Source organism: Zychaea mexicana (genome assembly GCF_025766255.1).
Source record: "Zychaea mexicana strain RSA 1403 chromosome Unknown BDB00scaffold_100, whole genome shotgun sequence".
Classification (NCBI taxonomy): domain Eukaryota; kingdom Fungi; phylum Mucoromycota; class Mucoromycetes; order Mucorales; family Lichtheimiaceae; genus Zychaea; species Zychaea mexicana.
The window spans coordinates 17,888-31,357 of record NW_026516763.1 but is presented as its reverse complement, the minus strand read 5'-3'; the positions used below and the strand labels follow the sequence as shown (position 1 = coordinate 31,357).

Genomic DNA, 13,470 nt, shown 5'->3' with positions numbered 1-13,470 from the left:
GTGCTGGGTGGGTGGGGGAGTGTCGTCTAACAGTTTATCTAAAAGTCTCGAAAGCATCAAATCATTGTCATGGCTTGATTGCCTTAGTAGCTGCTGCATTGCCAATTTCTTTTTTTGCGACACCAAACAATCGAGGCGCGTACTTGTTCCATCCAAGAGCATGGATCTTGCGGACAAATGCCGGGGTAATTGCTGCCGTTACGGTGACTCGGAAAGGCAAAAACAATGTCTTGTGGATGCCATATGCCAACACAAACACCGAAGCAAGTGATGCCTTTTGTTGTTCTTCTTTCTCTGTCTCCTCAGTGCGTTCAGGTCTTGGAGGCTTTCCACGCCACCCATTGACCGTATTAATCACCGTGTCTTCCAGCTGCTTGACCTTTTCTTGACCCAGGAACTGAATGCCTGCAAACGACACACCGAGATCGACCATGCCAATACCAAGGTACACAATCACGCCCGAGGCACCATACTTTTGTGCCAGTTCTTTGAGCTTGCCAACTTTGGGTGCTGCCTTTTCTTTGGCCTTTTCCTTGGCTTGGTTCATTTTCGGTTTAATGGCTTCGGTCAATCGTTCAGTAGCTTTGTTGCTGTTGGCTTTACTACTGCTTGTGTATGCGCGACGTAGTATAACGGATTGCGTTGCTGCTCTTCGAATCGCGTTGGCAAACATTGTTTGTGTGTTTTTGTCGTAGTACTAATAGTTTTGTTGTAAAGAAATTGTGTGAATCAAGAGAGAGAGAGAAGGGCACAGGTTTCGTGTATTGGGAAGGCTGTTACAACAAATTTGTTTTCTCTACCTCTCGGGTAAACCGTTTTAGCCTTCTATGTTTTTTTTGACGCATCCATCACCATCACGGAAGTTCAAGTAAGCGGCAAGCTCCGATTCATCTCCCATCTGATAAATTTTAGGCAAGTGGCGGCGCCGTCCTTCTTGTTCCCACACACACAAACGCACCAGGAACAATTTACTTATTCTGACATGCTCGTTTTAGCTCCTCCGTAAAAATCCAAATGGTCGTCTTGGAAGTGGCAATGATGGCACCAAGCGCGTGAAATCACACCGCTGGTTCCGCAAAATCAACTGGGAAGACCTCAAGGCACGCAAAATGACACCTCCCATTATACCTGTTGTTGTAAGTTTCACTTTATTCAGACCTATATATGCGCATTCCTTGTCGGTCGATCTCACATGCTAATTCCCAATAATTGTTCTAATAGACCAAACCTGAGCTTGCTGAGAACTTCTCTGACAAGTTCACAAGCGAGGCGATCAAAGAATCACCTGTGGATAACCATGGAGCATCCCTCGAAGCACATATGAGAGATTACTTTCAAAACTTTAGCTACGTTGCTCATTCGCATGTTTTGACAAGTGCTTTTGATAAAAATTAGCTTTTTTGCTGCCATTTCAGCGTATGCACATTTTCCATACTTGATGGATCAGTAAAAGTTGTCTCATGTGTAATATTGATCCTTCTTATCATCACTTCATCGAGGCAATATCACATTAAGCGTTCTGTAAAGTGGCCGCAGGCGGGAATTCTTTCCTTCTGTTTTTAAAGTTTTTGTCTTCGCTTTCCACATTATAACGAATAGGCAAGTTATGAACAGTTCTCCTCCCATACCGAAATTGAGATACAATACTCTTATAATTTGCAGAAGATATTCGCACCCAAACAAGTACTTGTCCCCATGTTTTGTAACATTTTAACTCTCACTGTAAGCGGGTTTGGTATCAATTGACAACATATTTAGCTTTACAAAAAAAAGTATCATGCTCCGGAAGAACATATAATAGTAAGGCGCTGATATCTTACATGACCTGAGCCTAGCCCTATGATAAGAGATATAACTACTTTATGAAACGCTCTCATTTGCCGTACGACACAACAAATATAGCATAACAGCTGAAAGAAGAAATGGTAGGGAACAATGATGGTTGCCCTCATTCTTGGTTTTAAGGATGCTGTTCAGAAGGTACGAATCATGGCGCACTTTGCATTTGTTACTCTTTTTGTAAGATTACACTTGTAGCCCAGGTGCATCGATGCGGATTTGCTGAGAAGCTGTGCCAGTATTGAAGACAAAATGTGCAGCTGCTCCTGGGGAAGCAATACCTGGTTGTATTGAGCATATTTCACTAATATTGCGTATCATAGCATTGGAGTTACTGTGTCAACGTACAAGATATAAAAGAATGACTCATTCTTCCATCAACGTAGCAGCGGCACTACTGTGCAATGGTAAAGAGGTCGGTCTATTGGCATATTACTTTCATAACTGATGATTGCAAGAATGCCAACTATTAAAATGCATATGAACCTTAAGTTGATAACTTGAGGAATTGTCTTTGCCGCAACGCTTAAACGCAATGTGAATCCCTACAGTATGCGCACTTCCAGCTAACATTACTCACAGTTAGCAAACTCATATTTTTTTTTCTTATTCGCCTCTAACCCAGCTCGCCCACTGTGGGAATATGGAGAATTGGAATTTGAGAATGAGAAAAACCATTTGTGGAGTTGAGTAAAGGATAATTGTAGAGGATCGCTACACGCGCTGCAAATTTCATTCCATATACCGGCAAAAATAAACTGTAGGATTGAATCTCAGACAAGTTTGTTCTCCATCGACATTGACTGCTTTGCAGACGATCACAGTGGCAACTATATTGTTCGTTGCAACTGTCTCCATTGTGCAATCTGGAACAAAATTGATGATCTCGCAGCAAATCTGAACATATATCATCTTCTTGAACGAGCCCTTGAGCTCCCTCCTCGCTTCGCATGAAGAAGTCTTACATCAATATCAAACATGTACATACAAGTTTAACGGGTGAAAAGTTAAAAGAAACAATTTTTATTTGGTACATTTAACTACTAATTACTAATAGGGTGTCGATGTCTTAGCTTCTCTGCTTCTAGAGCAGGTACTGACAGGAGCAACCACTGGAAGGTGCATCGACATCTGCTCCCGAACCCTCTCACCACAAAGCTAGGGTCTTGTCTTGAACGCTTTGGGGTCTCGGAGGGTCCGATTGGTATTGAGATGCCCAGCGGTCTCACCAATCCACTTACCTGCAATCACCTATCTTATACAGTAAGTCACTCCGTGTCAAAACAAGCATCAGCACCCACCCCTACACTTACCTACCCTCACTCACATTCACACACACAGAAAAAAAGGAAGGGACTTACCATACGTGATCGAGAAGAGAAGAGAAAAAGCGATGAGTCTAGCCTTGAGAGTCGATGTTGAGAGTCGATGTTGAGAGTCGATTGCCGAGAGTCGATTGCCGAGAGTCGATTGCCGAGAGTCGATTGCCGAGAGTCGAACGCGATCCCCAGTGTCACCCTTGGCTCTTCCCTTGGTCCTGGTGTTGCCTCCGTTGCGCCTGTCCAACCCTTATTTCCGGTAATCCTGGCTGCCTCCAACTGGTCCCTGCTTTGGTTTGTCCAGTCTCGCGTTCAACGGTGTTGGTCACAACCGGTCTCCTAGTGAGACCAGAGGACGGAGGAATCCTTTCGGTTTCTCGCCATAGAAATATGGTAGTGTCCTTTTGGTTGGATGCCTTGCTCCCGGTCTGGTCTACTATGGTGGGAAAAACCTAACTTATACAGTAAGTCGCTCCGTGTCAAAACAAGCATCAGCACCCACCCCTACACTTACCTACCCTCACTCACACTCACTCACATTCACACACACAGAAAAAAAGGAAGGGACTTACCATACGTGATCGAAAAGAGAAGAGAAAAAGCGATGAGTCTAGCCTTGAGAGTCGATGTTGAGAGTCGATTGCCGAGAGTCGATTGCCGAGAGTCGATTGCCGAGAGTCGATTGCCGAGAGTCGATTGCCGAGAGTCGATTGCCGAGAGTCGATTGCCGAGAGTCGAACGCGATCCCCACCATAGTAGACCAGACCAGCAGACAAGGCATCCAACCAAAAGGACACTACCATATTTCTATGGCGAGAAACCGAAAAGGATTCCTCCGTCCTCTGGTCTCACTAGGAGACCGGTTGTGACCAACACCGTTGAACGCGAGACTGGACAAACCAAAGCAGGGACCAGTTGAGGCAGCCAGGATTACCGGAAATAAGGGTTGGACAGGCGCAACGGAGGCAACACCAGGACCAAGGGAAGAGCCAAGGGAAGAGCCAAGAGAAAGACCAGGAGGAACCAAGGGAGTGAAGGAAAAAGAAAAATGAAGGAAAGAAAGAGTGAAGAGAAAAAACGAAATGGCCTGAAAAATGTGGGCGTATTTATATCTTTTGGTATCATCAACCCCTACAATTCATGGAAAGCAGTGCGCAGCGCACACACGCCCACATGATTATGATAGACTGGCAACTTGCGGTCCAGGCTGTTCAAGGACTCCCTAATACCATTTCCTGAACTTGCTGTTTCATGCTGCTGCTAGCCTTGTCGCGTAAACGGGTCTCGCGTTCAGCGTGGCGTGCACTATAATATATCAGAAATGCCATTTTTTGAAAGAGGTGTGTTTCAAAATATTGTAACGACTTGACGTTTAAATGATATCAAAACACCCTCTCCTTTTCTTCAACGATGCTGATGCTCGGCAGAAAAGAAAAGGGGATGTTTTGCTCGCACAAGGCACCATGAGGTCCAGCCTACGATTTTCGCATGAGAGACTCCCAGCACTCCGTCTCCCAAGTAGACATCGATTCTCACGCAATTATCGGTTGCCGATCCTCCAAGCCCGCAATGATGGATGTGGACAGCTTAAACTAAACTGTCAAGGGCAGACTATAGAGCAGCATGGCTGTTTTCAGCATAGTATGCGCGTCATCCTAGAACTACTATTATCGATACAGGCTGCTTTTTCAGGTTGATAGTGCTGTTGGGTTTGCTCATTTTCTCATCCACCTCCCTTAGCAGTAGCGACACAAAGCCAATCAGACGTGGTGTTTACTTCCTCGGCGTGTGTACGGGTGATGTATGATACATGTGAAAAAAAAACAAAACAAAACAAAAAACAGGTTTCGGATGGTACCCTCCGAATAATTTTTTTCCTTTCGATTATTTTTGCGAACGAACTACGCGAAGATAGAAACAAAAAAAAAATAGGTGAAAAACGCGTACCAAAGTGTGGTAAAGCGCGTTGTAATAGTGTTACATACTGTCGCTACGATACAGAAGATCTGTCATTGTTCCCCGCGTTGTTAGCACGGACCTGTGGATGGGAGTGGGGGTATTTTTTTTTTTTTCAAAAGAAGCGGGGTCTTGAACGTGTGCATGAAAAGGCACCCATTTTCCGCAGCGTGCTGCTTCCTCGCTTTTTCTCGATCACATGTGGTAAGTCCCTTCCTTTTTTTTCAGTGTGTGTGAGTGTGAGTGAGGGTAGGTAAGCGCAAGGGTGGGTGCTGATGCTTGTTTTGTAGGCACGGGGCGACTTCTAAGTAGGTAAGTTGATTGGTGAGACCGCTGGCATCTCAATACCTAAAGCGACCAAGACAGAACCCAGCTTTGTGGTAGAGGGTTCGGGAGCAGATGCCGATGCACCTTCCCGGAAAGCTAAGACATCGACACTCTCGTTTTTGGACGAGCCTCTTTAGGAATTTGACCAATTTAAATAAAGGCCTTGTTGTTGTTGTCCCCCGTCTATCAAACATGTGCTGTTTGTTATTGTATTAGCAATACTTATCAAGTAAAAGGAAAAAATCAAGTAAAAGGAAAAACACAAGGACGAAGCTGATCTTTAAAGCAAACTTCTTTGTAAACGGATTTTCTATACTGTCCCTCGTCTTTAAAAGTATCAATAACCGAAAACCAGCTAGCATTGACAAAAAAAAACCTTGCTGGCATAGCAAGCATGAGTTTGTGGGATCGAATGACAGCCCAGCGAGTACTCGTACAACGAGGATCATAAGAACAAGGGAAGTTGTTAGCTGTGCAATGTCAATATAAGTTGTCGATGGAATTATTCATTAGCTTGATACTCCACTCTAGCTTTTCCTCGCGATATTATCCAAAAACGAGCATGAAGATCGTAGTCAAATCCAAGCATAAGTAACGTGATTATTATCCTTGAGTGCATATAGCTGACTTTGCCGGACCAACCGATGGCATAAAGCGTATGTATAGCTCAGGTGGTGCAGGTATCAGCAACATTACTACATCGTGGTATCCTAGATTTACAACACTAACAGAAAACTCCTTCACGCAAAGCGAGCTTGACGAGTGACCGTCTAAACCAACTCTACCTAACGCACGACGCGTGTAATATAATAGTCTCTCTTCTATATCTCCTATAAACTACAAAGGTTTGTTCCCGCAAACGGATAGTACCTCTTACTCAACGTCATTCACGAATCGGATATGCCATAAGGAGAAGAAATCATCAAGATTTCTATCGGAATGATCTATGTGATACATGAATATACTACTACTGCCTGTCATTAGTATAACACGAATTATTCACACGCCGGCCGGGAATGATGCCAGTTGTAAAATATCGCTTTTTTCCTTCGTAGCTGTTCCAAAAACTTCTTTTTCCCTGGCAAACAACGTGAGCAGCTATTGCTATGCGCTGCAAACCGAGGTGTAATACAATCAATTGCTATAGCAGTAAATATGTCAAGTCTGTTGATAAAGAACATATAAGTCTTTGATTAAACATTGATTAATGAATGGACCCCGGACGGGGAAGAGAATAACCGAGAATTGGGCACCAATTCAGGAAGCGTGCGTTCATCATCCGCAGAATGCGCATGTTCGGCCCAGAAAAATCAGCAAAAGGGATCAACTACCTCTGCAACCGCTATTAGCCAAAGTATCATGTGTGCAACTGAAAGTGGTACTTGAGTTCACAATAAAGCATCTTCCCTCAACAGGGCAAGCGAGAAGGAATCAAAAACTCTCTTGGTAAATACACAGCCCCCATCGATCACACTCATACTAATACGGTAATATGAGATAGGGTATAAGGAGCTTTACTGACACATTGGTTTCACTTGGAGCATGTTGCAGGCGACACTGCGCATGATGGAAGCAGAACACCCTAAATTGAATTCAGGAAACTGAAATGCGGTAAAGTACGAAGGCTAATTAAAGCATTATGCTGGAGCTCGCGTCCTTTTAGTGAAGCGTGTATATTCTATTTACCAATTTAAACTACAGTATGCATTGAGCATTCACGATACGCCAAGGTGAAGTTGGTAAACCTAATAATCGTATCCAACGGGAGGCTTGTCAATATTATACTACCAATAAAAAGGTAGGACTATTGATGTACATTAAAATGAATAAGAGACAATGGAAAAAGCAACTACGAGCTAGTTCTGCTCTCACTTGCTGCAGATATCAATGACAGGAGCAATGGCAACGCTGCTACTGCTGGTAGTACTGTTGCTAGTAGTACTGCTGGTGGTGTTACTGATACTGATGCTGCTGCACTCGGAATCGTCGACTACAAAACCTTTTTATTGATTCATCGTTATCCTCATTCTAGGAGGATGAAGAGGAAAGGGAGGTCAAGTGGGCAACGTCATGGTGTTGCTGTATGCAGCGCACGCACACGACCTCACCATCTACTTCGCAGCCGCAGGCTCAGCAGCGTCAATAAGATATATGTACGTATAGGGTGATAGACTAAAGACTTGGGATATATTTCACGCATACAGCTGAACTATGTCAAGGACAATAGTTACACTTGATCCAAACGAACAAAAGTTGGCCAAGGGAGCAGGTCACCGAGTGCTCGTTGATTGTTATTGTTGCCCATAAGCACAAATAAAGAAGCGAAATGAGGGAAAGAGAGCTGGATGAGAAACAAGTAGCTAAGAAATTCACATACATACATATTGTAGAATCGCCCCTTTTCGATTGTTATTATGTTCACTGATATTTTAAGCGTGGCAATTATATGTATACAGCAGTAGTTATTTTGACTTGTAATATATTATCGTCCTCGGCCTTCACAATAAGTAGACTCAAATGTTGTATCAGTGAGGCCTACTTTTAATGTTTTACTTTGCTCTATGTTTATCAAAGTATGACTTTATTTAAAATTAAAATTGTTCATCTGCACTTTTCCAGGCTTTTTCTAACATTGATCACAAGTATACTATGATATAGTCTGGTAGCGTGTACTTTGAAGAAAGGGATGATTCTTCTTCTACAACTCCATTGTGAGGTAGTTAGTAAAGAAGTACTACTAAAATAATTACATTACTGTGTCTCATATATCTGGCTACTGTTTGAAGGTATGACGATAATACACTAACACGTTTTCCACTTTACTTACCAACTATCACCACTTTTAAGATCTTCTTGACAAAATGCTTCACGGTGTCGTAAAAATACTCCTTTAATATTAACTTTGTAAAAAGTGTATGCAGCAACAATAACCCAATGAAATAACAGCCATATCCCATCAGCGGCAAATCTGGTACATTCACATGTTAATATGATGTGGTGTGGCAACTTGAATTAGTTTTAAATGAGCACCCAACAATCAATACCAACTTAAACCATCGTGGAAGAAACTTAAAATAGCTTTTACCACAGATGTATCGTGGTACGAGATTCGTGTTAGAACTCGCACGGATGATCATCACGGTATGCTTCATACTCTTAAAAGATTGCACAGTTACTAAGGGAAATGTTGATATATACATTGACTATAAACTTTCTTCTCAAACAAGAATATAGCTGTTAAATTATGATAAGTGCTTTTAATTGTTCTAGTTACATAACAAAGGGTAAGCAACAGTAAATATTAAAAGAATGAGTATTCTATACAAGTTCTAAATCTACAAAGCCTCGGAACGAGTCCAACTTAGCAACACGTGTCTTGACAACATCGCCCGTGTGCAAACTCGTCTTCAAATTCTGAATACGCGCTCGAAGTCCCAATTCCATAATCGTTGCTCGTGCAGTTTCTGTGGCACCACCCAGCTCGGATTTAGAAGCACGATTTGGTGTGTTGACCAAACACGTCCACTCCAATTCTTTACCGTGACTATCCGCCATCAGCCGTTGCATCAATTCGATCACCCAATATTGCAGACAATCTTGCTGCAAGAACGATAGCTGTTTTTCCCTTGCTTCCATGCGTGGTATTAATACCGTTTCCAACCTGTCTTGGGTGAATGGCGCGGGCTCTTTCAATAGATGGGCTTTGAGTTGCCAATGAGTGACAATATCCAAATATCGACGCAAGGGGGATGTTGCCTTGACATAACCGTTGGGAATACCCATTAAAATATGTGGTAACCCGGATGTTGTACTGATTGATGCTGGTGGTAGAATGCCGAGATATTGAAGTACATTTCGTAATCCAATCACACCCGTACTGGAATCACGTTCGTTGAGCATGTGTTGCCGTAGTTCAATATCTGTATTGGATGCATTGTCGGGCCATGTTTGCGTTCGGTGTGGAATAATGACACCATGTTCTTGTGCATAGTGGCTGGCAATACGACCACCCATAATCATGGCTTCAGCAACCATTCTTTTGGCAGGAGAGATGCTCGAGTTATCCAAACCAACGCGAACCACGGGTAATGTTGAAGCATAGCTGAGTGATGGAGACGCAAAGTGGATATTCGGCAAGGCAAGTGGTTGAGGTTCGAGCTCGACATAGGGATTGGGTCGTACAAAATTGAGTGCTCCTTGATCGAATCGAAACCGGCTATGCTGGGAAGTCAATTTGAAAATATCCAATAAATCCTGTTCGCATTCTTTGGTTACTGATGATGATGATGATGATGATGCTTGGTGCAAAGGTGGTATTGATGTCGGATGCGCGAATTTCTTGTTGAAATCTACAAGCGGCTCTGAAGGAACTGTATCAGCTGCATGTGGTAAAATGAATTCGTCGACATCGCTATAGTACAGTTTCTTGACATTCTTGACCAAACTTGGCCGAAGCTTCCATGCCTGCATGTCGCCCGCCTTATTGAGCCTAGCACTAAATGTGAGTGCATATTGCGATCCGTTGCTGTTGGTGTGCGCTGATGATCCCAAACTGAATTTCTCGGATGCCAACGAGCTTGGTAGGATTGGAAAATGCTGCTCGGGTAGATACAGAGTTTGTCCCCGCTGCTCCATCACCTTGGCCAGCTCGTGTGTGGGAGGGATATAAGCGGATGGATCGGCAATGTGGACATGTAACCATACGTCGTCGCCATTACTACCAGGTATCCGCTCGATAGAAATACCGTCGTCAATTTCTTTGGCTGCCTGGTCGTCTATAGTGTAAACAGGCATATCTCCAAAGTCATGTCGAATCGCATCACATGGATCCCGCGCATGGAAGCCCGACTGATCCAATTGACCTTGCAAAAAGATATTGGCATGTCGCTCCATTGTTTCATCCATTTTGGTGGCCTTGTCCGACCATACATAGTCGTCCACCAAATTGCCAGCGTTCTGAATCAACATGGAATTATCCCAAGGTTTGAACATGCCGATCTGCTTTAAGAATTGCATAGCCAATCCCCGATCCACGAATAAATGGTCCGAGTAGCAGCCTAGTCCCTTTAATATCGTGGGTGCAAATATTTCATGAGGCGTGTGGATACCCGTAGCTGGCGACTTTACCCAATCCGCAATAAAGTTGATAAACTTGGCATCTGTCTCCGTCAAATTGTACGACGCTTTCGCCACGTCCAATGAAGCATGTGAAAAAGTGCCCAAGAGCGGATCCGCATGTGCTTGATAAAACTCGACAAGCTGCTTGGCTCGTCTGATAAATCCTGTATACGCCTCGTCGTTGGATCGTACGGATTCAGTAATCTCTTGGATAAGTTTTGTTTCTTTTTTTGGTCGAAACATCCAAAGACCCGACGTGCGTACATTGATCGTAGGAATAAAATTCACATTGTCGTTAATCAAGTGCAAAAACGTGGCATGGAGTTGCTCCGTCGACGGTGTTCGTGTATTGAAAGCCCATTGAGCCAAGGTTTCTAACGAGAACGTGTCATAATACGATACATCCCTGTCCTCTACAATTGAGTTCGCGACCAACATTGACCTGAAGACGTTGTGTAAATCGCTCAGACGCTTCAATCCTAATCCTTTGCGTAACTGAATCGTGCGTTGATATTCCGAAATTCGTCGACTGAAATCTGCCACTGGGTACGTATCGTTAGGCATCGTTCCGGCTGATGGATCGAACGAAAAATTTCGCAATCGCACATCGTTTTGGATGAATCTCGGAACGACGTGAGCAATCGTTGTGCTGCTAAATTCTCTGGTTTTCCCGTTCTTTAGTAAAATCGTCAAAACTTGGCGTCCGCCACTGGCGCTTCGCTGCCCAACAACTACGCCGCTATACTGTCCGTTTCTATGTAAAAAAAAAGAGACGTTAATTTAGCATCAATTTTTTTCCTAAATAGACCATGATGTTAGATAAAAAAAAGAACATACTGGAAAGCTTCGACAAAATCACCTAAAAGTATCGGCGACCGTCCTGAGATTCGTTTGTTGACATCCTTGGCTTCAGCAACAGTTTCGAGATCGCTCACTATGTCGTTGGCCTCCTCTGTTGGGATAACGCTATCTTCAATGTCAAGAGCTTTTTCATTGACAAGCTTGTTGCTTCCAGGTGCCACTTGTCTCGGTTTTGGAATGCTGTTTGTAATGTTGCGTCGGTTGAGGTTTACATTTGCTCGGGTATGTTTGGCTCGAATCAATACATTGCTTCCAGTGCTGTTATTAGGTTTAGCACAACGGATCAGTGCTATCGCACTGCGTCGTGTCGAACGAGAGAGCATGTCAAAAATAAACAAGGGGGCCACAGAGTAAATGAAAGAGAGAAAAAAAGTTCCCCGCTGGCATGATTCGCTGTCAACCGTGTGACTGAAAGGAAAGGACTCCGCCCAGCATTAGTGCACTGGGGCTGGCTGCCTTCGCTATACACACACCCACCCACCGCCCATCAACATATGCGCCTATTGCCCCGTCGTCTACTTGACGGTGACACATTCAATATGTCATATACAAATGTGTGTGCTTTCCATGACACATACTAAGCACACGTTTGAGAGTATATATATTTCCGAAAGAGAAAGAGATACACAAGTAGAATGGGTTTCTGATAAGAGAAAGGTATAGAAAAGGAACTATCAAAAGCAAGCTTGCTTATTAGGCAAGAAGAGCTTTGCCTTGGGTGGAGACCTCGCCGTCAGCCTCAATTTGCTCAACATGCTCTTGATTGAGGTTGGTTGAGAATGTGCCTACGCTGTCGTCGGGGACGGTGACGGAGTAACCCTTGAGAGCGGCTTTGTAAACGTTTGTAACATTGGCGCCAGAACGCTTGGCCTTTTCGACTTCCTCGTCAATCACCGACTCAGGCGTATCTTTCTTAAAAGTAACAATGTAGCTGGATTCTGTTGATTTTGGTTTCAACGCCGACGACGAGTCATTGCCGGCAGCAGGAGTAGCAGCAGCAGGAGACGACGACGACGAGGTTGGTTTTTTGTCAGTAAAAATGCTAAAGAAGGATTTCAAAGTGGCGAGGAAATTACCAGACATGTTTTGATTGTTTATATGAAAAGCTGAGGTGTTGAGTTTTGGTGAGTGTGAGAAAGTAAAGAAGAAGGAGGAAAGAGGAAAACGATCGCGATAAAAAGAGAAGGTCTTATATAATGCCGCTGAGCGAACTTGGGGCTGTTCTTGGTAGCGGTGGTGGTGATGCGGTTGCTACTTGGCAGAAACGATTACGTCGTATGTAACACAAAAAACGCAAGGGTGAGTGAGAGTATGTACATGTTTAAGGCCTAGATTGCTTGCATGAAGGATTATGATAGCTTCTTCTCTCTTCTCTTCTCCTCTTTCCTTTTCTTTTAAACGATCTGTAGTACGGTATCAATTGATTGAGTATATAACCCGTGCAAAAAAGGCGATATGTGGACCCTGCATTCTCGGTTTCGGTTCAAGAGTGATTGACGATTGATTTACAGCAAAGGTACAGCGTCTACAATCATAACATGATGTACGGATCTTTCTACTTGCTTGTAAATAGTAAACACGTCGAAAAGAATAAAGGACCTGTGATGGACATCGAAGGGAAGGGCCGAGAGAGAGGGCATGTATGTCCCGCTGAAACACATAATGTATGCATTACGCCCAACTATATTCTCTTCTGTGTCCGAGAAGGGTAGCGACCGTATTACACATGCATGAAGCCTTAGACGCGTACGCTCCGATCCAAGCAAGTGTTGTTGTTGGGGGATCTCATGACCTGGTGTGTCCAACGTCGTACGATCGGGATGTCGCTACCGAGAAATTGACCAGTCAAATCCTATGCATTATATAATGCCAAATACCCGTCTGTCGTCTTCCGCGTCCGAGCTATCGAATGGTCACCTGCTGTGTGCATCGCCACCACGACGTGTTGTATCGACTTTTGATGAAGCTCTATCTTGCTATGCAAATATTGAAATGCATATTTATCATCGACGACTAAACAACGAATACCCATTATTTCACAGCAGGTTGG

At 43.7% G+C, this 13,470-nt stretch overlaps 5 protein-coding genes across 5 annotated transcripts; 2 read left to right on the top strand and 3 right to left on the bottom strand.

Moving 5' to 3' along the window:
• Positions 1 to 67: 67 nt before the first annotated feature.
• Positions 68 to 547, bottom strand: BDB00DRAFT_771789 (uncharacterized protein; the record flags this gene model as incomplete). The annotated part of the gene is made up of 1 exon (XM_053119991.1): positions 68 to 547. One exon carries the CDS (start codon positions 545 to 547, stop codon positions 68 to 70), a length of 480 nt encoding a protein of 159 aa, XP_052975094.1.
• Positions 548 to 827: 280 nt separating this feature from the next.
• Positions 828 to 1,395, top strand: BDB00DRAFT_876999 (uncharacterized protein; the record flags this gene model as incomplete). The annotated part of the gene is made up of 3 exons (XM_053127545.1): positions 828 to 868; positions 1,031 to 1,136; positions 1,222 to 1,395. 3 exons carry the CDS (start codon positions 828 to 830, stop codon positions 1,393 to 1,395), a joined length of 321 nt encoding a protein of 106 aa, XP_052975093.1.
• Positions 1,396 to 2,933: 1,538 nt separating this feature from the next.
• On the top strand, positions 2,934 to 3,908 carry BDB00DRAFT_846304 (uncharacterized protein; the record flags this gene model as incomplete). Its single annotated transcript, XM_053125147.1, has 4 exons — positions 2,934 to 3,075; positions 3,342 to 3,347; positions 3,616 to 3,816; positions 3,887 to 3,908. Coding segments are annotated over exons 1-3 (154 nt in total), but the record flags the coding sequence as incomplete, so codon positions are not given.
• A 4,719-nt stretch (positions 3,909 to 8,627) lies between these two features.
• BDB00DRAFT_24860 (uncharacterized protein) lies at positions 8,628 to 11,928 on the bottom strand. The gene is made up of 2 exons (XM_053116646.1): positions 11,397 to 11,928; positions 8,628 to 11,313 (listed from the first exon to the last, which is right to left on the bottom strand). Exons 1-2 carry the CDS (start codon positions 11,741 to 11,743, stop codon positions 8,760 to 8,762), a joined length of 2,901 nt encoding a protein of 966 aa, XP_052975091.1. The 5' UTR covers positions 11,744 to 11,928; the 3' UTR covers positions 8,628 to 8,759.
• On the bottom strand, positions 11,796 to 12,632 carry BDB00DRAFT_846299 (uncharacterized protein). Its single transcript, XM_053125146.1, has 2 exons — positions 12,497 to 12,632; positions 11,796 to 12,358 (listed from the first exon to the last, which is right to left on the bottom strand). The coding sequence occupies exons 1-2, from the start codon at positions 12,501 to 12,503 to the stop codon at positions 12,114 to 12,116; spliced, it is 252 nt and encodes an 83-aa protein (XP_052975090.1). The 5' UTR covers positions 12,504 to 12,632; the 3' UTR covers positions 11,796 to 12,113.
• Between the last annotated feature and the right edge of the window lie 838 nt (positions 12,633 to 13,470).